The sequence below is a fragment of the Zalophus californianus genome, chromosome 16, assembly GCF_009762305.2.
Source record: "Zalophus californianus isolate mZalCal1 chromosome 16, mZalCal1.pri.v2, whole genome shotgun sequence".
NCBI lineage: Eukaryota > Metazoa > Chordata > Mammalia > Carnivora > Otariidae > Zalophus > Zalophus californianus.
Window position 1 is genome coordinate 57694569 of NC_045610.1, and position 23202 is coordinate 57717770.

At 57.4% G+C, this 23202-nt stretch overlaps 2 protein-coding genes across 2 annotated transcripts; one reads left to right on the plus strand and one right to left on the minus strand.

Moving 5' to 3' along the window:
• Nucleotides 1–281: 281 nt before the first annotated feature.
• On the minus strand, nt 282–10134 carry CYGB (cytoglobin). Its single transcript, XM_027626050.2, has 4 exons — nt 9772–10134; nt 4535–4766; nt 4075–4238; nt 282–1641 (listed from the first exon to the last, which is right to left on the minus strand). Exons 1-4 carry the CDS (start codon nt 9912–9914, stop codon nt 1608–1610), a joined length of 573 nt encoding a protein of 190 aa, XP_027481851.1. The 5' UTR covers nt 9915–10134; the 3' UTR covers nt 282–1607.
• A 2253-nt stretch (nt 10135–12387) lies between these two features.
• On the plus strand, nt 12388–23202 carry PRCD (photoreceptor disc component). Its single transcript, XM_027626051.2, has 5 exons — nt 12388–12570; nt 12876–12944; nt 14977–15056; nt 15448–15540; nt 19097–23202. The coding sequence occupies exons 1-3, from the start codon at nt 12497–12499 to the stop codon at nt 14996–14998; spliced, it is 165 nt and encodes a 54-aa protein (XP_027481852.1). The 5' UTR covers nt 12388–12496; the 3' UTR covers nt 14999–15056; nt 15448–15540; nt 19097–23202.

Sequence of the window (23202 nt, forward strand, 5' to 3'; positions counted from 1 at the left end):
TGGGCTGGGAGCCCGACGCGGGACTCGATCCCGGGACTCCAGGATCATGACCTGAGCCGAAGGCAGTCGCTTAACCAACTGAGCCACCCAGGCGCCCCTCCAGCCCGTGCTTCTGATTACACGGTTCGGGGCGTGGGTGAGCCCCAACTCCGCGGAGCCAAGGCTGAGGCACAGGGGCAGGGGCCCTTGGGTGGCTCTCAAGAAAAGGCCTGAGCCCCAAGCTAAGGAGCAGAGGCAGAGGCGAGTGGCAGTGGGCAGGAAAAGACAGAATGAGCGGCGCAGACGCGGGAAGAGGGAGTCTGTTTAATGACACGGCTGGGTCTGGTTACAAACATCAGAAACTACAAAAGGACAGGCAGTTACACGCATGGCTACACGAGCATGGGACAGGAGGGGACACGGCACAGAAGCCACAGTAGCCAGACATCCTTGCGGATGGCACACGTGACCAAGGGGCACACACGGGGGGCGGGGGGTTCCCCAGCAACTCTGACCCCGATGGGTGGACAGGTCCAACTGGCAGCCAGCAGCCGGGGGGTGGGGAGGGAAGGCCCTCGGCCAGCAGGGCTGCAGGATGGGACGGAGGCATCTGGCCTGTCATCACTGACAGCAGCGTGGAGCCCCACTCCCGCTGGGCTCCTAGCAGCAAAGGCAGATGGGGCTGGCATTCGAGGTTTCTGCAGCAGGGCCCCTCCCCCGGTGCCGTCCTCCATGTCCCACACTGCTGGCCCCTCGGTCTGCCCTTGCCCATGCTGGAGCAAGTCAGGGAGCCACATCCTTTCTGGGGCGGGGGGAGAGGGGGAAAGCCAAATCCTTTTCACCTAGAAGTGGAAAGCAGGAATGTGCGGAGCTGGTTGGAGAAAGGGCTGGACTCTGCTGGCCGGCTGGGTCACCCCCACCCTGCCCACCCAGGCCCTTGGGTCACCCCCACCCTGCCCACAGGTGTAGATTCTCTCTGTGCTGAGATGGGACCCCCGTCTCTGCCAGAACACGCTGTCCTCTGCCCAGAAGCATGACCAGGGCCCCTCCGTGCCCCACACGCAGATGGGCAAAACCAAGGCTTCACATGTGCCTCTGGGCCCCGTAGATACACAGTATAGATATGTATGTGTATATATATATATATATATATTTTTTTTTTTTTTTATAGAGAGATTGTATATAGAATATATCTGTATATATGGTAGATGAGTGTGCGTGATGCTCTAGATAGGTGATGTGGGGACCTGCATGCTGGTCGGGCAGATAGAAACGGGGCTGCCTTATTCCCGGAGAGACTCAGACCTGCCCCGGACCCCTGTCAGCTGCTCAGCTAGGTCTCTGACAGAGAGTAGAAAAGCTAAGAAGAGTGGGCCCAGCTCTTCAAGGAGGAAGCATCCCCCACCCCCACAGGCCGCTGAGCTGGGGTCAGCATCCCCGCAGCCAGCGCCACCTCCCGGCGGCTCCAGTGGGGACTGTGGCCACAACAGAGGCTGCCTCTTTCCAGGAAGATGAGTCAGGGATTCCTCCAGCTTCCTTGGCACCCAGAAATGGAGGGTCAAGGAGGGTCTTCAGAACTCGGCCTTCTGCTCAAGGTGCTGCCTGGGAGGGGGAGGAGAGAGGGGGTCCTACGGCCCCGAAGAGGGCAGCGTGGCCGGTGGGCTGTGGATGAGATAGGAGATGGAGATAAGAGGTTACAAGGGACGTGGAGTGGGGCCAGGGAACAACGGGGCCAGGGGACAACGGCAAAGCAGAACACGATCTGCCGGGAGACCCAGCCCGCTGCAACCAGAAGCAACCCACCAGACCCAAGTTCTAGCCCCCTGCGGCCAGGAACTTGCTGTGTGACCTCAGACAAATCAGGTGGCCCACCTGAACCCCAGATCTTTCTCTCCAACATGTGAATTACGTCTGCCGTGCTTACCTCTATGAGAATGGAGGAACATCAACTGTGTGAACACATTTCACAAACTACAAAGAACCTTTCAAAATCAGCTCTTCTCCTATTAATTCTGAGACACGTGTCCTCTCTGGTCGGCCTGTCTGGGAACCCTTCTGGCGACCCATAGCCATTCTCTGCACACGCAGCCCCTTTGCACTCATCACCATGCCCCCCAACCTCCTGACCCCCCCACCCACACACAAAAATGCACACAGACCCTTAAGCAGAGACAGTTCAATAAACAGTGGCATCTGGCCCACCCCTGCTTCCCTGATAAGAGAAGCTGGACCGAGGCCTTCTAGAACTCTGCTCTGTAACTTCCTCCCACCATCTGAACCCATTTGGACCTTGGCAGTAGGTTGGGTCTGTAGGCCCCACGCCCAGGGAGACACGCCTTCTCGGGGCCCATACCCGTGCCCTCAGGAGACCGGGGTGGGGGGGTGAAAGTGCAAAGGGACGAGGGGACAGTCCCCGTGACTTCGTGGCTGGTGGGTGCGGGGGGAGACCCAAATTCGAGGTGCCCAGGCCCAGATGGATGCAGGGCTCCAGCCAGTCCCCACAACAGCCCCATCTATTCACTCCACGGGGAGCAGAAATGGGCAGACTGAGATTCTGGTGGTTTCTTAATGTTTGGGATTTGGTGAGATGTAAGTCCCACGGGTCCAGCTGGGGCAAGACAGGGGAGGGGACAGGGCTTCATGTCGGGAAACGCCGTCCATGTGTTTCTGATTCACTGGGACTCACGCTGGCCAGCTCTCTTCTCCCTCTCCAGTTCCTCTAGGCCCCTGTAAAAAAGCCCTTTTCTCTAGAAGCAGGAAGTCTTGTCTCCTGGCTGTAAACAAACTCATCTCTGGCAGCCGGAGCTGAGCCGGCCTGGGGAGAGGCGTGGGAGGGCAAGCCCCTTCCCCCCACAGACCCTCCCTGGCCCCTCTGTCTGCTTCCGGCCGCTCTCCGGGCTCTACCAGCCCCTCCTCTGGCAGGTAAAGATCTTCTGTGGGCTTCCTGTCCCGCCGGGGACCTGGGGCAGGCCAGGGCCCAGCTGTGCACATCTGGAGTCACTGCCTGGCTGTAGCCAGAAGTTCCCGAGGTTTCTACTCTCCTGGGGTGGTGTCGCCGTGGGGGAAGGGAGCCGGAGCAAGCTGGGGCTGGTGTGGTCAGCAGCAGGAAGGTCAGGAGGCCTGGCCTCCCAAGGTCGCCCCCAGGGGACCTCCTCCAGAGCTGGGCCTGGAGGCCTTGTGAGCAGGAGGTCCAGGCAGGCTCCATGGGCCAGCTTGGAGCCCAGGGAGGAGACGCGCCTTTTCCATGGGAAACTGCTGGGAATGTTTCTCTACAACGCGTGTCCTGGGCCGCTGGCTGACCCCTGCTTCCCATTCCCGCCTACGCTCCTCTCCCTCCTTCCTACCCCGGCTCTGCCTCCGCCCCGCCATTGAGCTCCCAGAGCTGCCTGCCCCTTGGGGGCCCAGGCAGGCCGGAGTGTTCCCAGCCACCATGTCTAGGGGCCAGCCCTCCTCTCCTGCCCCGAGTCAGCTGGAGTCACTGAGGCTGGCCACCCTGCTCGAGCCCATCTCCCCGGCCCTCACCCCAGAACTGGGAACCTGGCCTCCAGAGTCAGCCTAGAAGTGAACACCACTGACGGTGTACGTGGTAGTGATACCCACGCAGGCCCCTCGTGGACTTGGGCACGTGCGTCTGTGTGCACACATCCTGTGATTCTCCCCTGGCTCCGGCCCTATCGAGGCAGAGGCAGGATGGAGCACTGGTCAGCATGAGCTGAAAACAGAGCCCCATGTGATTGGTACCCAGGGAGGAAGTGGTTGGACTTAGCCTAGGCTGCCTCTGGGCCCGATGACCTAGCCTTCCCGCCAGGAACCTTTTAGAGCTGCCCTGGGCGGCCTTGGTCTTGGGGGCCTCTGAGTGCTCTCTTGTCCTAGAGAAGGAGAATTTGTTCAGGGCTCACTGCTCCGAGCAGCCCATAGTAGGGGCCGAGCCCTTTCCCATCGTGCCTGTTCTTAAATGTGTCAGACCCCAGACTCAGTGTCCAGGAAGTGTTCCTGCCTCAGCAGTCAGCTCCCGTGCCCAGGAGAGATGCGAGATCAGGGGGCAGGGGAGGACACGGCAGGGAGGCTGCCCGGCCCACCCTCACCCCTCCTCACGTGGTAGCGTTGGGGACCTGCTGTACCCAGCCCACTTCCTTGTAGGCAGCGGTCACGTGGCTGTAGATGAGGCCACGCAGCTTGGCCCAGGCTCTCTGCGTCTCTGGTGGGAAGTCATTGGCAAATTCCTCAGCGATCACCTCCAGAATCACCCCAGAGAGGATCTGGGAGCAAAGGGAGGAGGGAAAAGTAAACGCCTGGGTGCCCTGCACCCCCCAAGCCCCCAGGACCCCCAGCACCCCTTCTATCCAGAGTTTGGCCAAGGGGATCATTGACGACACGACAGCCTGGCAGCTTGGGGGCCAGGCACCTTCGAGACCCGATCCTGCCGCCCCTCCCTGTCACAGCCCACGCTGGGCGAAGAGGCTGGGCCGTCCAGTGGTCACCCCCTGTTGCCCCAGGAGCTCCCAGAGCAGAGCAGGGCGGGTGGTGCACTGGCCACGCCCACCCAGCCACGTACCTTGAAGTACACGGGCTCCACCTTATGCTTGAGGGCGTGGGCTTTGCCCACAAGGGCGAGCACAGAGGATACCTTCTCCGGGTCGTGCAGGTTTTCCACCACGGTGTTGAGGGCCCCCATGACCCGGCAGGCGTGTTTCCGCAGCTGGGGGCTCTTCTCCATCTCCAGGGGCTCGGTCATGTGCTTGAACTGGCTGAAGTACTGCTTGGCCGACGGGAAGTTCACAAAGAACCTGGCAGGAGGGGGGTGAGCGCTGAAGTAGGGGATGCCGTGGCCCCAGCCCGAGGTGACCAGGATGATGGAGGTGCGGGGTAGGAGGGGCAGGACCCGAAAGTGTTTTCACCACCCTGTGTAGCTGTCCCTCAGATGCAGACCCTCCCTCTGGCTGAGCTGGTGTATGTGCAGCAACCCCCCTCCCCAGGTCCTGGCCATTTCCATCTGCCAGACTTGCATACTGTCAGCTCTGTCCCCCAAGCCTCTGTCTTTCTTGCTCTGGCCTCCTTTTCAAACCTGACACACCCTTCAAGGCCGGCTCCAGTTCCAGCAGAGAGGGTAAGAGCTCTAGTTCTGGGATCTCGGGCCAGTGTGACCTTGGGCAAGTGACTTTACTTTTCCGAGGCTGTGTCCTCACCCATGCAATGGGCATCGTTTTCCTGGCTTGCTATGAGGATGAACTGAGAAACCGCAGGTGGAGTCCTCAGCACAGTGTGAACGCAGGGTGCTCAGGAAATGCCAGTCTTTATTGTGATCAAGTTAGAGCTCTCTTTGCAGACAAAGTAAAGCCCAAGTGACCTAGCTCAGGTCACCCAGTGCACGGAGGGAAGAAATGTGACTTAGTCCTCCTGCCAGCTCGTCTGTTCCCTCCTCACGACCTGCTTCCCTCCTCAGCCTGTAGCACATATTGATTGGCTGATTTAATTAGAGCTACGGACCAGTCTCACCCTCCTAGTGTGGTTCCGTCATTACTTTACTTCTGCACATCATGCTTTTCCAAGAAGCCTTGGCACATCCTGTGGCAGACCCCAGGTCTTTTTTTTTTTTAAAGATTTTATTTATTTGAGAGGGAGAATGAGAGAGAGAGCACATGAGAGGGGGGAGGGTCAGAGGGAGAAGCAGACTCCCCGCTGAGCAGGGAGCCCGATGTGGGACTCGATCCCGGGACTCCAGGATCATGACCCGAGCCAAAGGCAGTCGCTTAACCAACTGAGCCAACCAGGCGCCCAGACCCCAGGTCTTTTTAGCTCTCTCCCTGCCTCTCCAGTTTACCTGAGATTGTCTAATCCCCCCCCCCCACAAATGTCACTATCGTTAGGTCACTCCCGTACTCAAAAACATTCAGTGGCTCCCCATTGCCTACCGGACAAAGTCAAAATCCTTAACCTGGGATGCCAGGCTTCCTACAAACTGTCCCAACTCAGCCACCTTCCTCCAGCCCCCTCCAGCTGCTGGTAAAGCACTCCTTGGGCCAGCCAGCCTTTCCACACCGTGGGTGGGATGTCTTCCTCACTCTTTCTCACGTTGGACTGGCCTCCCCCAAGTGCCCAGGCTGGCCCAGGGTGACTGTTTTCCCCTTAAGGCCATTAGGGGTTCTCCCGCCACCTTCTATGGCTTCTTCCCTTTCTGCCTGTTGGACTGGGTCCCACAACCCAAGGGCAGGGCCTGTGGCTCTCACACACCCTCTGATCCATCACCTCAGCCCAGGGCCCTGTGGTCTGCAGGATGAAGCTGACGACCTCTGCATCCCCTCTCCCAGCCAGAGCTGGACGTTGGGGGAGGTACACGCGGAGACTTGATCAGAACTTCTGAACATGTATGGAATGTCTTGGGACAACCTGTTTTGTCCGGTGGTGTCACAACTCTGAAGTGTCCCCTTTTGTGATCAGAGAAAGCTGATAATCTGCCAAATCAGCCCTTTGGCCAGAGAGCTGGAACAGATGCAGAAAGAGCATCTGGCTGGGGCCATCCCTTCAGGCGACAAAGCTGCTTGCTGGCGGGGGGGAGTGACCAGGACACGGTCCATGTGGCGACCAAGGGTGACCTTGGGCAAACCACTTTACAACCTCCTGTCTGCACAAGTGTGAGAGGAGTTCCTCCCGCCCGATACTTCACAGATATACTGGTGAGGATAAATGAGGCAATGAGTCTGAAAATACAGTGGATTTTTCTGGAGAGGCACTGCATGAAGGACAAATGTGAAGAACCCAATCTGGACTTAAATGAGTATCTTAGGCTTTGGGCATTTCACATTGCCATAAAAATAATGATCGCTGTTAGCCTGGTGCGTTGCCATGTGCAAAACATCTCCACCTGTTCTTTCATTTAATTGCCACCACCAAGCAGGCATTATATTCATTTTACTGATGAGGAGCTAACAGGGAAGACTTACTGAGCACTTACTAGATTGTCTCATTAATCCTGCAATAGCCTCCTGAGGTTGGCACTGTTTTTATCCCCACGTTCTGTTGTAGGAATCGATGCCCCAGGTTGCCCAGCAAGGTGGGTGGCAGGGACAGGAAGAAGAGACTCTACCCACCCCATCCTGCCTCAGAGAGACTGCTATGCCAGGGAGACAGGGGCCTGGGACCCAGTGAGTCTCCTGCCCCAACACCCCGGGGCCAGGTGATGGCCCTGAGGAGTGACGGTCCCAGGGAGCCCTACTGCTGCACCAGGGGAGTCTGGGGGCCGCAGGCTCTGCTCCTTCATCCTGGCCTCTATCCCTGGCCCCTCCGCAGGCACTCTCTCGACCCTCCCAGTCCAGGCCTGTGCTGTCTGCCAGGGAGAAGCCTCAGCAGCCAGCCTGGGGAGTTTCTCAGCTCCCAGAGTCATCTGGGCTTCCAGCAGAGCCTGAAATAGGCTCGTCTGAGTGTGAGGAGGGGAAGTCGGTTGTGAGGGGAGGCTTCCCAGAGCATGGGTGTTCCCTCTCAGTTGGAGTGCAGGTGTGGGGTCTGGCTCGGACCCGAAGACAGCTTCTCCACCACCGCCACCACCTTCCTGGCTGCGAACTCCTGGGTGAGGGGAGGTAGAGCACGGGGGTGCTGCTGGCTTTAGTCCAGCGGGGAGGGAGGACCCGAGGCAACGGGCTGGAGGACTAGTGTCTCAGGCTCTCACTGGGGCCTGTCCCTGTGGATATGTGTGAAATTGGGGGAGGGGGTGTGTGACAGAACTGAGATGCACGGGATCTGGGGAGGGGCCTTTGGGACACCCGAGAAGCTTATCGATCTTGCCCTTTCCTCCCCTTAACCAAGCCTCCCCTGCCTCTCAGGTCAGGGGGCAGGGAGCAGGAAGAGACCCAGGAGGGGCAGGCTAGTGGGGCCTGGGTCTGGCAGGGAGGAGCTGAGCCAGCGCCGGGCTCCCATCAACACAGAGGTGGGTCAGGTGGAGTGTGGCCTGGGCTGACCAGCAGGCTAGACCTAACTGCTATCTCAGGACTTCAATTGTGGACCTTCACTGAGCACTGACCACATTGGTAAATGTCCCCCCACCCTGCCACCCACCCAAACCCAGCTCCCTAAGATTCAGGAATGGGGAACTGCAGGGGCACAGAGAGAAACATCTTGTCAGAATGTCAGACTCTCAAGAAACAGCCCTGGCCGTAGTGTTCAGTTCCTTCCTCTGCACCCCCATTCCCTGGGGAGGCTGGGTGGTACCCCAGGAGCTGGACCTTGGACACATCCCCTCCACGTCCTCCCTGGCAAATGGCAGGGTGTCAGGACAGCAAATCTCCAAGGCCCTAAGGACTCCACCTCCTTTCCTCTTGGTGACCCATGTGCACACCGGGGTGCATCCTAAGGCCTGGTGGGCTCGCGTGTGCCGACGCACACAGCGAAGAGCGGCCCTCCTGGGCTGCAGTCTGGCACATCTGTGACCCCACTACCCACCAAGTGCTTGTGTGGGTGCTCCCACGTGTAGGTCTGTGTCTCAGAATGTCTGATGGCTTCGGGATCTGAAACCCCCTTGTAGCCTCCCCACCATCGCCCCCCCCTCCATGTTTCTGGGTCTCGGGGCTGCCCAAAGAGCTGCCTTCCTCAGGAATTCTCCTCCAACTCAAGAGTGCCTCTCGCTCTTCTTCCTCCAAAATTTGTTTCCAAGTTGGAATCGGGGCATATTGATATGGAGCTGGGTAGGTCCCAGGCTTGGGGGAGGCAAAAGGCAGAGAGTCAGGGAGACAGAGAACCCAGAGCCAGGAGCCAGGACTGGGAGACAGGCATGCATTTCAACTCTCCCTTCCACAAACAAGGGCTCACCCCATCTCCAAAGAATAAGGCTGCCCTGCTCTGTCCCAGATCTGGCCGTCTCCCTCTGCCTCGGACAGAGGGTTGAGGGTGAGTGTGGGTCTGGGGCCGCAGGGACCAGCATGTGTGGGAAGAGAGCATCGTTCCGTGGCTGTAGTCTGTTACTAGCTTGTGTGGGGTGGGGACATTAACTATAGAGCAACGGTATGTGTCCACCAGTGTGTGGTGTGCAAATAAGTGTTACTTTGGGGGCTTGTGGTACCTGAGTAACCCCTGAGCCCAAGACACACAGCCTTTCCTCCTCAAGTGGTGGTTCCAGGGTGGGGTCCTGACTCCTGACGCTTCTTCCTTTCCCTCCTCAGCTCAGCAGGCACGGTACCCTAGGGACCCTTCACTTCTCTGCTCACCTGTGCCTCACCTGGGAGCTCCCTGTCCGCCCACCCCCTAGGGGCAGGAAGGGGCCAGCTGGGAAAGCCGGACCCTAGCGTCCTACTACTTCTGACCTCTATGCTCGGGCTCTTCGCTCTGTCCTTCCAAGAGGCTTTGAACACAGAAAGGGGCTGAGCTGGAGAGGGGTCTGCTCCTCTTTGTCCCTCTTCTTCGCTGAGCCTCAGTCTTCCTGCCTCTAAAATGGGGAGTCCCCAGCTGAAGCACACAAATCGAAATGTGTGTCTGTGGGAGCTGGGTTGGGTGGTTGGGGTCGCTGGTGAGGAAGGCATGCCTGGCCCAGCCAGGAGTTCTGAGGCCCGGGAGAGGAGGGGGACCGAGGTGCCCTCCTTCTACGTCTGACTCTTAGTTCCTAGCCCCACGCCCAGAGCCAGGACCGGCTCAGCCAGGGCTTCGCCCACCCCAAGGAGCCCCACACTGCCTGCACCCGGGCAGGCCCGGCCCCAATTTCAGCTGGAGAGGTGGCGCCGGAGCTCGGACCCGGGCCGAACCCGCCCCTGCCCGGAGCCGCTGCCGCCCTCCCTTCCCCGGCCTCGGCCGGGCCGGAGTGACACCTACCTCACCAGGATGGCCACCCCCACGTCCTCGCAGTTGGCATAGAGCCGGGCCCACGTAGCCTGCACCGCCTTCCTCTCCGCCTCGGACAGCTCCTCGCTCCGCTCCCTGCGCTCAATCTCCATCTCGCCCGGCACTTTCTCCATGAGCAGCTCCAAGCCCAGCCCGGCTTCGCTCGGCGGCGGCGGGGCGCAGGGCGCCGGGCGCGGGGAGCCGGGGCCGGGTGCGTGCGCGGCGGGCGGGCTGGCGAGCGAGGGGTAGAGCGCGCCGGAGGGAGGGAGCGTGTCTGTGCGCGCCGGGTGTGTGTGTGTGTGTGTGCGTGTGTGTGTGTGTGTGTGTGTGTGTGTGCAGTGTATATGTGCGGGGGGCGGGGGACCGCGAGCGGGGGGCGGGGATGTGGTCTGCTGGAAAAATGTTAAAAAAAATAAAGGCGCTCCAAACCCCCAACCCCGCGTCGGTGAGCCAATTCCGGCAAGGTGAAGGCTGGGCGGGGTGGGGGCGACGCGGCTGGCGCCCGCCAGGCCACCACGGACCTTGACCGCCGGGCGGGGCTGGGGCGTAGGTGTGGTGGGAGTGCTGGGGTGGCCTCGGGGGGAGGGGACGGTCACGCGGCGCCGGGCTGTGCCGGCCGCACAGGAGTGCGCCCCGGGCGGGCGCGGGTCGGGGGGCACAGTGTCCCGGCTCATGCTGCGGGCGGTGTCGGGCCGTGCGCGTGTGTGCACCCTTCACGCGACGGGGAACTGACTCAAAGTCAAACACTCCCAGGCGTTTGCGGCGTGGCCGCCCGCCCGAGGGGACGAACGCGGCCCCTCCGGCGGCGCCGGGGTCCCAGCTGAGCTCACGCTCACTCTGGGCTTCTCCCTAGCCTGCCACTGGGGGCCGCGGCGCCACTCCCAGAGCTCCCGACCCCAGGCTCCGGAGGGTTTAGGACTGGGGTCGCTTCCCTGCTCCAATTCCGTATTGGAATCCCCCGCTGCGGGGATGGGGGACGGCTGTCGAACTTCAGCGCCGGAGGCCTGCGGTCCCCTTTCCTTCCGGCCAGCAACCCCCCCCCCCCCCCCCGCCCTGTACTTGCACATGGCGTCGGAAAAAAAAGTCCCTGGGTGGCTCATTAATGACACAGGCAAGCAAAAAACAGGCGCTACCCCGAATTCCCGCCCTGGTGGAGGAAAGTCCACAGGCAAGGCAGCTGGCCGGGCAAGGAGGTACTGGGGGGGAAGGTGTCAAGAAATCTTGGGGAGGCCCAGGCCCTGGAGACATCTCAGCTGCGAAGGCTGCGACTAGGCAGCGGTTCCGCGAATGGAGGACACAAATCCTTTTCCCGGTGGTCCTGCTCTGCGAGGTGTAAGCGCCACAGGACCGGAGGTGGGGGCTGGGCCTCAGAGCCAGAGGGTCCCCACCCTACAAGTAACTGTTCAGACCTAGCATGACTCCTAGCCCCAGCCCCAGGCCAGTGTCCAGTTCCCCCTAACCCTCCCTGGTGACCCCGCCCTTCTCAAGACTTTAGGTCCCACTGCGAGTATTAGAGGAGGTTGGCTCTCCTCTTCAGCTTTGGTTTCGGTATGTTGAAAATCATATTTCAAAGTAGAGAGCCCAGGTGGAGCCCCAGCTCTGGCCCTCCCTGGAGCTCAGGTTCAGGTACCTCCCTGGAATCCTGAGCCTCCTTGACGCTGCCTCCATCTCATTTGAGGGAAGGAAAATCTAGTGCCTTCTTCTGGGGATGTTGGAAAGGGATGGAAGAGGGTGGATGCTCAGACCCACGTCTGCTCCATAGGCTGCCTAGGCCAGGACAGAGCACTCTGCACCTGGCCACCTCCCTGAAGCCCTCTGATAGGACACCCAATGCCAATGTGGTGCCCTTCCAAGCAGCTGCCCGGGAGGTTTCCACTGGGAAAGCGAGCAGGAGAAATCTTATTTCTATTTAGTTTCATCTCATCCTTTACAAGTCTTATGTGTGTTCGTGGTGCAGGACTGTATTTGCCCAGTAGTATAGTATATAATGTCTAAGTGGATGCATATACCTATTTCACAATGCATACTTGAATTCGGTCTTTTAAGGAAGGGGGTATGTCATCAGTAACATTTGGAGAGGATTGTCCAGAGGGGAGAACTGAACCGCTTAGCCAGCCCTTTATTCTCTGGCCTCCCTTGTCTTTCTGGCTTCTTCATCTAATATTCTTCTCCCTTCCTCCCCTCCCGATGCCTCCCCATGACATCATTGTTCTGCTGACACTCAACTTCCAGTTGATGGAACGTGCCCTGTGCTTTCATGTCTGCAGCCCCCAGCAGAATCTTCCAGCCGGGGGCCCAACCTTCCTTGAGCACCTGCAAATTCCGATGCCCCCAGCTCCTCTTCCAATTGGGCGTTCCCTGAGGGTCTGCAGGTGCCTTCCATCACCTACATCTCTCTATTGTGGTCATTTATGTAACTGGCCAGGGCATGTGTCTAGACTAGAAGCCCCTTGAGGGTTGGGCCCAGGTCTCAGTCACATCGACATCCAAAACGGACAGCTTGATTTACCCTGCCACTGCGACGGACAACCTGGGCTGAGCGAGGTTAATCAGTCTGCACAAGGTCGGATCTGCTGACCCCACTAATCAGCTTGAGCCTCCTAATCCAGTGCAGGCAGGAACCTCAGGATGGACAGCAGTGGCTTGTGAGAGTGGGCAGGGCCATTTTGGCCTTCTTCTACAGACCTTGTCTGGGAGGGGATGGGGCTGCTGAGCCATGTGCACCACCCTCTTCCTGCTCAGCACCTTGGCCATGCTCTGGCGCCGCCGATTCACCAACCGGGTCCAACCGTGAGAAACTGACTGGGCTGTGGGCTTGGGTGGGGGGTGGGGGGGACTACTGTTCGGGGCCAGAGCCAAGTTGAAAGTGGGCCCGGGCTACCTGGACCTCCTGGGAGGCTGCGGGGTGGTGGGTGGATTTGCAGGGAGTCCCTAAGAGGATTCCCCTCAGAGCAGGGGGAGTTTGCAGCTCTTCAAAGACTCTGTCTGAAGCCCCCCAGCCCCCCAGCCCACCGTGGCTAGCTCCTGCAGGACAGCAGGGGGTCTGGGCCTGGGCACTGCCCACAGCTCTTCCTGCCTGTTCCTCCCTCCCACAGAGAGCCCAGCGGAGTAGACGGGGCCGTTATAGGCAGCAGATTGGAAACAGACCTCCGGTCCTCAGGCAGGTAAGGCAGAAGAGAGTCAGGGGTGGAGGAGGGAGGGTGCGTCCAAGGAAACTGCCGCTTTCCCTGTCCCTGTCCGTGCCTGGGGAGGTGTAGGAGTGTGTGCGTGCACGCTGGAGGCTGGCCCCTCGCCCCAGCCACCCTGTTCGCTGTGTGCCCGGTGGGCAGGCTGAATGTTTTCTCTAGGTGGCAGTGGGAGCCCCCAGCCTCTCCTCTGGACCAAAGCTGCTCTGCCTTGTTTGTCCGAGTGTGGGGTGGTCCCCAGGGTCCTATCAGAGGGCGCAGGGGGACTGGAGAGAGGGATGGGGCAGGAGCAGCTCTGGTGGCTCGGCCCGCCTTCCCCTCCCCCTCCTCCTCCCCGGCTGCCCCCGCTCAGCCTCGGCGGCTCCCCTGCCCAAGCCGCTAGCAGGATTCGCTGTCCAGTCCCCAATAGGAGGCGCAGGAGGAGCATGACATCATCAGCACGGAGTGCCATTGGCTGGGCAGCTCCTGCGGGCTGGACGCTGTCTCCAGTGGCCAGAAAGTTAACTCTTCCCTAGGCTGAAACCATGTGGCGTTTTACGAGGGGTGAAGTTTTAGGAACTTCTGGATTTTTCCTTCCCTGTGTGACCAGGGTCCTTAGATGATAGGGGCTCCTGTGCCCAACAAAACATGGAAAAATCGACAAATATTTATTAAGAACATAGTGTTTTGCATGTTCTTTCGTGCCTGTGGGCCCACCTAGTGTGGGAGTCCTGTGTGGTGTGACATTCTCTCCTGCAAAAGATCGACGAGCCTTCTCCCACTCCTAGTGAAACAAAGAACAGGATGCCCTTGGGCTCCGGGGCCCCTGACCGGAGGGAGTCTCCCCACCGGGCTCAGATGGCTGAGCCCTGAGCATGCCTGCCTGCCGGGGCACCCCAGTATCTCCTTCTTTTGGGGTGTGGGACCCACCTGCAGTGCTCCTCAGCCACACAGAGACTGGCAAGCCACAAGAACGGGAGTCTCTGTCTGTGTGCAGCCGCTAATTCCTCCTCGGTGCTCGGATCCCTCCAAGGCTCTGTCAGAAGGCCCACTGGGCAGCCCTGGGGACGTGCCGGAAACAGGCATTTCTGTGATGCCTTTCCTTGGCATCTCAGCTAGCTGAGATGGTCACAAAAGTGCCCAAGTAGCCCTACTGGTGAAATGGGCTGACCTAGGTGAAATGGTGAGCCCCGGGCCTCACACAGAGCAGGCCCTCAAATGACTGATCCTCCATGTTGAGTTTGGGTCTGGAGGTGTATAGCCAGAGTCCACATCCTGACTCCCTGCTTACTGACTGAGAGACTTGGGGAAAGCTATGTGACCTTTTTATTTATATATAAATTGGGATTAATAACAGAATGGTGTGGGGTGTGTGTGAGGTTCAAATTGAGATCATGGTAAAGCACTTGGCATAAAGTAGCTGTTTAATAAACGCTGGCTCTTCTCCTGCTGTTACCTGGCTCTTGATCAGGGTTCTAGTCTTCCCCTGAGGTCTCTCGTATATTAACTCACTTGGAGGTTGTAACAGTCCCAGAGGGTTGGCAAGACAAGCGTTTCTATCTCTCATTAATGGTGGAGGAAACTGAGGGATGGGGAGGTGTAAGTTACTTGCTTAAGGTCATCCATTCGATTTGTGGTCGATGGGGACAGACAGGTCCCTGACTTCAGGCAGTCTGTCTCTTCCACACGAAATGGGCCCAGACCCCCTGTCAGGAGGAAAGAGCTGAATCTGGACTATCTGGCCTGGCCTCACGTGGTCTAGCCAGAAGGAAGCCGTTTCCTGTTAACTCCTTGGGACCCATTTAATTGGAAAAATCGGCCTAACATCTAACACCTCCTGCCTTCAAGGGCTGGCCTGAGGGAAATTTCTGCTCTCTGATTCCACAGTCACAAATTCCAACTGATTTCCCGGCTGCTCCTAACCCTCCGTAGTGGGGTGACTTGTTAGGCTTGGGCCAGAAGGGAGAGGAAGTCTGGAAATACAGGAAGGATATCCCCCTCAATCCTCTGACTCCCACGCTTTTCTGTTTAGGGAGAAAGAGTCTCTGAAGTAAGTCGTCACATCTTCAGGCGGAGCTCGGCCCCAGGGACTGAGATCAGGGGCAGAAGCAGGTAGGGCAGGGCTGCGAGCCTTGGAGGGGAGAGGGCTGGGCTGGGGACCAGGAAGGAAGACTCTGTAAGTCTGGCCGTGTGGGAGCAGAGCAGGCCACCTCCAGCTCTGTGGTCATCGGTGGGGGGTGACCATAAGGCGGGTGGACTCTCATCAGCTTCTACCTTGAGCCTGTTTGGTCCAGACCGCGGGGCAAGGGTTTTAAGGGAATGACGTGTGATCTCAACAGCATTTTCTAGGGCTGGGGATGAGGTAGAGGTCATGCAGGGGAACTGAGGGGAGTGCCAGCTGACTTCTAAGGGAGAGGAGGTGCTCTGAAATATCCATTCTGCAATGCAACCCTCTGCCTTGGCATGGGAGGAAGTGCTAATCTGGTTTGGTTTTCTGTTTTAGTTCAAGTCCTGGCTTGCCCCCCACCCACAAAGGACGCTGTGGTGGAAGCAGCAACAGCAAGCAGGAGAATGGGAAAGAGCAGCCATCAAGAAGGTAGACCTCTCCCTTTGAGCCCCTGGACCTGTCCTCACTTTGTCCCCGGTGCTGGTGGTGGGACTCCTGAGGCAAGGCCCGGCTGGGGCCGGCAGGAGGGGCAGAGACGCTCATTGCTCTGGGCTGGGCTCCCTTCCTCTGAGGTCCTGAGGACCATCTGAGGCTGGCCCAGAGCGGGACTTGGTGGGGCCTACTCTGGGGCAGCCCCAGAAGGTCCAGGCTAGAGGAGGAGCAGATAGGGAGCAGGGAGCCCCAGAGCCAAGGGATCGCTGATAGGGCTTCTCATTCATTCCTTAACTTAATCCTTGCAATAACCCAAGGAGCCTGGGCATATTATTGTCCACATTTTGGAAATGAGGAAACACAGAGAGGCTAACGAACTTGTCCAGTGTCATGTAGCTAGTTAATGGGGGACCCCCCCAGCCTCATACAGAAGCTGCAGAGTCACCCGTGCTCTTAGCCACCAGGGCCCCGTCGTCTCTGAAACCACCTGGAAGTTTGCAACTGCTCTGTAAGAAAAGGGGTTCCCCTGGCCTGGCAGCCCCAAAACTTGTGGTCCAAGGCTGCATGGCATCAGTTTGCTAGGGTAGCACGCACTTCCTGTGGCACTTCCCTTCCCGGTCCCCAGGACGCACCCTGTCCCTGGCCGCTCTGCTGAAATTATCTGCAAGAACTGCCAGTTGGATCTGTGACATGTCTGCCTGCAGCTGGAGTGAAGCATCTCTCAGCCTGTGTTCTGAATGTGTCTTCTGGGCGCTCCTGTGTGCATGCGTGCGTGTGTTCCAAAGGGGCAGTAGCATGTGGGAAGGGAAAAAGCATGACACTTGTTTTTGTCAATCCGCTGACTGCTCAGCACCGCGGCGGCCTCCTTTGCCCCCAGCTGCTCTGCCATTTCTCTCTTCAAAATCCTGCCCGATCCAGAGCAGAGATCAAAGCAGATTTCCGCTTCTGCTCCCTGGGATCCAGGCACAGACCTGCAGGGAGCTGCTCCCTACCGTCTGGAAGCCATTCATCTTGCAAAGCACCCCCCTACCACTTCCCGCACGTGCACCCCCCCCTTCCTTGCCATCCAGCCCCCATGGCAGGCGGGCAGGCGGGCAGGCGGGTGGGCGGGCAGAGAAGTCTCCGTCTGGCTGGCCCCTGCCATCAGGAGGCAGGAGATGGGGAGTTCTCTAGACAGAAGCCCCTCTGTCGCCCTGACTCCACATCTGAAGGAGGGAAGGAAAGCGTGAGATGCTGCAGACAGAGGGGACCCACACTGAAGCCATGGGGGAGGGGCTGTTGATCCTGCAGGGAGCCTGGTGATGCCGTGGAAGCTTCTAGAAGTAGGGCGGGGCAGAGGCAGGGGAAGGGTCCCACCAGGGGAAGGAGCACTGGGCTGGAACCACCGCAGAGCCCCGCTGCGCAGTTGACCCGAGCCAGGAGTTCCTGACCACCTGTCTCAGCTCCTGTCAGCTTGTCTTTCTCCTGCCAGGCAGCGGTCTTCCTGGTGACAGGGCTGTCAGGCTGCGGGCCAGAGGGCACCGTTCCTGGGGCCCCAGTCGGCGTCCCCGAGCCCTACCTGTGTATTCACCCTCTAATCTATTTGCCATGTTCCTGTCACTTCAGCCCTGGCTCTGCTCTCTGCCGTTTCCAGGTGGCCTGTCTCCTTGCACTAGTCTGAGGAATTGTCAGGCCAAGGTCAGCTGGCTGGACAGGGGCTGGCTGGCGGCCCAGACACACCTCCACAAAGCGACACCCCTTCGCAGCACTGTTCTAGGAGCCTGCTCAGGCGATGGTGGCTCCTCCAGGCATGGGTCCCAGATGAAGGGAGGGAAGGCGAGGGGTTGGGGGGAGTGTGTTGGCTGGCCTTGGCGCCTGCCTGGGCCCTGGCAGCTGGGGTGCCATGTGGGCCGGGAGGGAGGGGCCCTCTCCCCCAGGGAGCAGGCTGGCTTTGGTGGGAGCAGATTGTGTTTACACCTTCCCCACACGCCCAGCCCACGCTCCCTCTTATTCCCCGGGGCTCTCCCACCCCTGGGCTCTCTGCACAACCTGCACATTTGCAGCCCCTTTCCTGCTGCAGGAAGGGGCCACCCTCAGCCAAGCGCTCCTCTAGAGAAGGCTGCCCGGCCCGAGGCACTCCTTCCTCAGCCCCCTGTCTCCCGTTGCAGGGGGCGGACCCAGTGTCCCCAAGAGGCTGCCTCCTTCCCCCCCCCACCCCATTTCCTTGGAAAGAGCTGCTGCTTGGGAATGGGAGCAGGAAAGCCCAGGGGCTTGGCAGACTGACCATAATAGGAGGGAAGGGATTAAGGGCAACCGGAGAGACAGCGCTGAGGCGGAGAGCTGGTGCCTCCCTGGCCCCGGGGGTGCTGGCTCTCATGAAATATCAATGTAGAATCTAAGAGTGAGGAGTCCGGACTCAGAGCACCGGATTTGAATCCTGACTCCACCATCTCTTCTCAGTTCTGTGGCCTGGGCTGGGTTACTGAACGCCCCCGCCTAGGATTTCTCCTAAGAGGAGGGTAACAGTAAACTTGTCTCAGAGTTCTTGTAAGGGTTAAATTAGATGACGTGTCTAAAGTGCTTAGCGCACTTAGTAAGTGTTCAATATATCTGAGCCCAGGGAACAGTGTTAACTACTGAACAACAGGCCACTTTGCAACAGTGGTAGGTTCAGAACAGCTAGTCCTTCGCCTCCTCACCCCATAGCCCTTCCTGCCCTGTCTTTGCACATACTCAACAGGGGGGACATGGGCAGTTCTGGAAACAAGCCCGAGCCCGGCCCAGCACAGGGGCACCCAGTAAGACCCAGCAGCCAGGCAGACTAGACCGGGGAGCACCGCTGGGTGCCTGGAACCCTGTCCCAACCTCCAGTGGGAGGTCCGACCCGGATACCTTCCCTGCAACAGGCTCTGCTTCCCTGCATTGATCTCAGCTCCTAGAGAAGACAGGAGGTGATGGCCCTGATGCTTTTCCACCCTCTGTCTGATTGCTAATCTCTAATCTCTGCCGGTTGGAACCTGAGTGGCAGGGAAAAGGCTGCTCTGCACGGCAGGGCGGGAGCAGGGAGGTGCTGTTTGTTGTGGGCTACCTTTGTGGCTGAGACTCTGGGGCTGCTGCCTGTCTCTCCTGGAGACTGGGACATGACCAGAGAGCTAATGAGGTGGCGGGGGTGGGAAGCAGACGTAGCAGCTGCATCAGTCGCCGCTGTCCTGTGTCACCCTAGGGGGCAGATGCCGCCACAGGGAGTACCCCCGCCCGTCCCAAATGTGTGGTTGCACAGATGCGGGCAGGATGGTTCTGGGCGAGGGCATCCAGCCAGAGGCACTGGTCCAAGACGAGGTGGGCGTGGCACCTGATCTAAGGCGGGCACGGTGGCATAAGGACTGGTCCCACCGGTTCCCAGGGACCCTTTATGGGACCTCAGTTAGGAAGAAGCCCAAGACCTTGAGCTAGAGGGAAGTAATGCTTCTTCGTGAGCCTCGAAAGAAGGGAAATGGTCAAGGTTTATAGTAATATAATGATACTAATAATATTATTAATAATGGCTAATGTGTCTCAAACACTTCTGTGCTAGGTGCTGTGCCAAGTGCTTTATTTATATGCATCGTCTCATTTATGGGGCAGGAACTGTTGTCATCCTCATTTACCCAATAAGGAAAGTGAAGTTCGCAGAGCTTGCTCAAGGTCACTCACAGCGAGTAGTGAAGCCAGGATGTGTGCCCGGGCATGTGATGCCAAAGCCTGGGAAGGTGTTGGGGCACAGAGCACTGACTTGAGTCTTGAGCTGGGGCTCGAGGACGTCCTGGATGTGACCTGTCCCCCAGGGCACAAGGGAGTGAGAGCTGTGGACCCTGCCCGCTGATATTCCCCCTGCTCACTCTGCAGAAACTCATCATTCGAGGCTGGGCCAGACTCTGGGCCCCGAAAGGCCAGTCCTGGCCTGCCGACTGAGGGGAGTGAGGAGAGCTGCCTTTCCAGGACCTGTCACGTCCCTCAGGGAGGAAGCAGTGGCCCCTAGCCAGGACGACAGACATCCTCGAGCTTGTCACTCATTGCCCCTACGGCTCTGTTGCAGAGCCCTGGGGGTAGGAGAGGATGGTAGCCAGTAGCCGGCCTGCGATGGGGGAGCTTGAGGAGGAAGGCTTTGTTGTTTGTTTTTGCAGGGGAGGGTGTGCGGTTTCAAGGAGGTGGCTTCAAGAGGGACCCTCTGACTTCAGCTGGAAACCAGCCCTTATACCTAAGGATCATTGACCTTCTCTGTGGGATACACATGCCCCCTAGCGGGGATTAAGCCGAGAGGGTGGCTGAGAAAATTAAAACCAAAAAAAAAAAGATTTTCTGATAGATTATGGCCTCTGAGCCTGGATAGGAATGGCCAGTCCCGTGTCCGTGCAAATGCACGTGCCCGCGCGCGCGCACACACACACACACACACACACACGGGCACACACAGGTTTAATACCATTTGCAGAGGCCAGGTGAACGGAGCATTCAAAGAAATGATTTCATTTCTTCCTTGGTCATTTATTTAAGAAGCGTGTATCGGGAGCCTGTGACGTATACACCATGTGGTAGGTGCTGGAGTCAGACCGTGATGAAAGGGACGGTGCCCGACCTGCCAGGGGGGACAACAGGAAGAACCTGGCTGAGGAAGCCCAGGTGTGCTGCCTTGGCCGCTGTCTGGTCACATGAGCTTTCCTTCTCTGGACCTCAGTCTCCCCATTTAACAGGCAGTGTGGAACCCAAGTGGGCTGGTGCTGAGGATGGGAGGGACCCCCTGACTACCCTCAGAAGAAGAACCGTCTGGTAAAATGAAGGGGATGGACCACTTCCAGATTCTCCAGTCAGAACAAGCTAAGATGGACTGTGTTTGGAGGTGCTGACAATGACTTGCCCCCTCAGCAAGCGTGGATGGAGCACCTGTATGCCAGGCCCCGTGGGTGCAGAAATGAAGTAAAGCTTCCTGCCACAAAGAGCTAGAAAACATGGCAAAATAGAAGCAACCGACACTTGATGGCAGGCACCACACAGGATGGTGACCCCATGGCCGCCTCAGTGTCTGCCTCGCCCAGGTCCCTGCCTGTGGCGTGGGGAGGGGAACCCCAGCAGACTGCAGTGGTCTCGTTCTGGTGAGGAGACAAGATCAGAGCTCAGGACAGTGCGCTGTTCCTAAGGGTATACACACAGATCAGTGGGATCGCCAAAACAGACACCCCGAAGGTGATCCAATGGAGAAAGAAAAGTCCTTTTGAGAGAATACAAAAAGCACTGACCATAAAAGAAAAAGATAAGTTGAACTTTATCGAAATTCTTGGAAGGCCCAGAATATTTGCCAAGCAAAAATCTGAGAAAGGACCCATATCCAGAATATATAAAGAACTTTTACGACTCAATAATAAAAAGACAGCCCCCAAAAAGGGAGGGGGAGGGTTTTAATAGACACTTCAGAAGACAGTATACATATGGCCCGTAAACACATAAAAAAATACACAACATCATAAGTCATCAAGGAAATGCAAATTAAAACCACTATGAGATACTACTGCACACTCACCAGAATGGCTAAAAGACCATGATAGATGTTGGTGAACAACCGTAACCCTGTACCAATACATTGCTGGGAAACCAGTTTGGCAGTTTCTTAGGAAGTTATCCAAGAAGAACGAACCTGGTCCACACAAAGAGATGTTCAGAGCAGTGTTATTAATAATAGCTCCAAACTGGAAACAACCCAAATATCCTTCAACAGGTGAATGGATAGGAAAGGGGGCAGTGTATTCACACAATGGAATACTACTCAGCAATAAAAAGGAAATGAGCCACTATATGAGTCATAACACGGGGCACTGAGAGAAGCCAGACCCCAAAGAGCACCTACTATATGAATCCAATTATAGGAGATTCTAGAACAGGCAGGACTAATCTGGAATGGCAGAAAGCAGATCAGTGGTTGTCTGGGGCCAGGGCTAGATATGGACACTTTGAAATAGCAGGAAGGTGCCCTTCGGGGTGCTGAAGATGTTCTAAATCCTGACTGGGGTTGTGGTTATACGGGTGTACCGCTGACTGGATGATTGAATCGTACATTTTAAATGCATGCATTTTATTGTATGTAAATTATATCTCAATAAAGATGACTTAAAGAGTTTTAAAAAAACAACAACAACAAGAATGAAGACCTGATCCTTGTCTTGCTCACAGTCTAGTGGAACAGCCAGATGTGAAAACAAATAATCATGACAGTGGGTATCCTAAGAAGTGTGCTCAAATAACGAGGGTCCTGTTGGTGACGCGCCCCCTCATGCCCGGCCCATGGAGGTGCTTGTGCGTGCACTGTTCTAAACGTCCAGATGAGAAAAGAGGCTGAGACGGAGGGGCAGTGGTTCACGCAGGGTTACTGAGCTAGAATCAGAGGGCTGGGACGGCTCTCCGAGCCTGCCTGGGCGAGGAGCATGTATTTCACCAGCCTGCGGCAGAACACCCAGCAGAGAGCTCGGGACCGCTGCAGCTTCTCAGGTGAGACTTTGCGGAGGAGGTATTGACATAGGAGCTGGAATTTGCTCAGCAGAGGAGAAGATGAGGGGAAGGAAATTTCAAGGCAAAGGGAACAAACAATATAAACAAAGGCTGAGCAACACTCGTGAGAAGGCAGGGTTCCTGGGAATGGAGAGACGTGTCCCAAAATGAGCAGAAGAGGTCAACAGGATATTACATGTTCTTCTCATTCACTTATTTTTTAAGAACCCATTAAGCAATAATTTTACGAGAGGCAACAGCTCTGCTGAGCAGGCAAGTGATGTGTGTGCTCTTGGCAAACACAGGAAACAACCCACTGCTATGCCAAAGTCGCCTCTTCTCAGTAAATGGGGTATGCCTTGCGACACTTCTCCCCCTGCAGGAGGTTACAGCTGTGGTCCACAATCCCAGGTTCCTGCTGAACACAATCTGTGGCACGCTTTCATGATCTTCAGAAATCCCAGGGGGGAACAAAAAAAACCCTGTGCTTTTATGCTGGGCTTTCTGGCTGGCTGAAGTCAAACCACTGGAGTGAAGCAAAATGTGTCCCACTGTCATCCTGTGTTCTTCCAGGAAACTCTGCACAGCGGTGAGGATCACAGGCTTTGAGGTTGGACTATCTGAGGTCTGATCTCAACGCTCCCATTTACTGATCACTTTCATCTTTCTGCCCTTTGACTTCTTTGGTTGCAAAAGGGGGGTGATCGTAAGAGGGCAGATGGGAGAATGAAGGGACAGTACATGCAATGTGTTCAGACCCATCAAGTCTGAGGTGTTAAGCATGTACAGGTTTTGTATGCCAGTCTGGCCTCAATATGTTGGTTTCTTAAAAGGAAGGTGCTTTTAGCAGAGCCTGGCCCGGAGCAAACACTTAACAGACAGTAGCTTTTGTGTTTTCAGAAAGGGGACATGCACATGTCCTTTTATTTTGCCATGACCTGTTCTTTCAGAGAATTATAATGAAACGAAAAGGATTTGGGACATGTGGACCATATCATTTAGGACGATTGTGACTCTAACAGAACACCCAACTTAGGGTGGCTCAAACAGTAAGGAGATTTCTTTTTTAAATCTCCCATTCTGCGGCATCTGGGTGGCGCAGTTGGTGAAGCACCCGACTCTTGGTTTCAGCTCACGTCATGATCTCCGGGTCGTGAGACTGCG